The sequence below is a fragment of the Habropoda laboriosa genome, unplaced genomic scaffold (genome assembly GCF_001263275.1).
Source record: "Habropoda laboriosa isolate 0110345459 unplaced genomic scaffold, ASM126327v1 scaffold87, whole genome shotgun sequence".
NCBI lineage: Eukaryota > Metazoa > Arthropoda > Insecta > Hymenoptera > Apidae > Habropoda > Habropoda laboriosa.
Window position 1 is genome coordinate 794,560 of NW_017100209.1, and position 389 is coordinate 794,948.

The 389-nt window shown below is 29.8% G+C and overlaps 1 protein-coding gene across 1 annotated transcript in view; it reads right to left on the reverse strand.

The window, feature by feature from the left end:
- LOC108570728 (60S ribosomal protein L37a) overlaps positions 1-389 on the reverse strand; it is an 886-nt gene that overhangs the window by 275 nt on the left and 222 nt on the right. Inside the window, exon 2 of the mRNA XM_017932629.1 lies at positions 2-128. Coding sequence (XP_017788118.1) covers positions 2-128 — 127 coding nt within the window. The remainder of the gene's footprint in view (position 1; positions 129-389) is intronic.

Sequence of the window (389 nt, forward strand, 5' to 3'; positions counted from 1 at the left end):
TTGCCACAGAATGTGCAGGTGTATTTGCTGTGTTGGGTAATTTCCATCTTTTTAACCATCTTCCTGAGGGATGCACCATATCGGGTACCATATTTACCGGTGATTCCAACCTTCTTCGTACGCTTTGCCTGGTAGAGACAAACGAAGTTATTTTGTTAACTAAATGCACTGATCAGTCGTATAACTATGTATATTATCACAAAATGAAAAATATTATGATTTTTTTAATTCCACCGTAAATCGTGAGAATCATGATAATAAAAAATGTATATGTTATAAAATATATATATTTCCTTTAAATAAAATAAACGTATATTTATTTGACACAAAGTGGTTAGGTTAGCTGTATCGTGATATTATATCAATTTTTTCAACAAATTTTAAATATA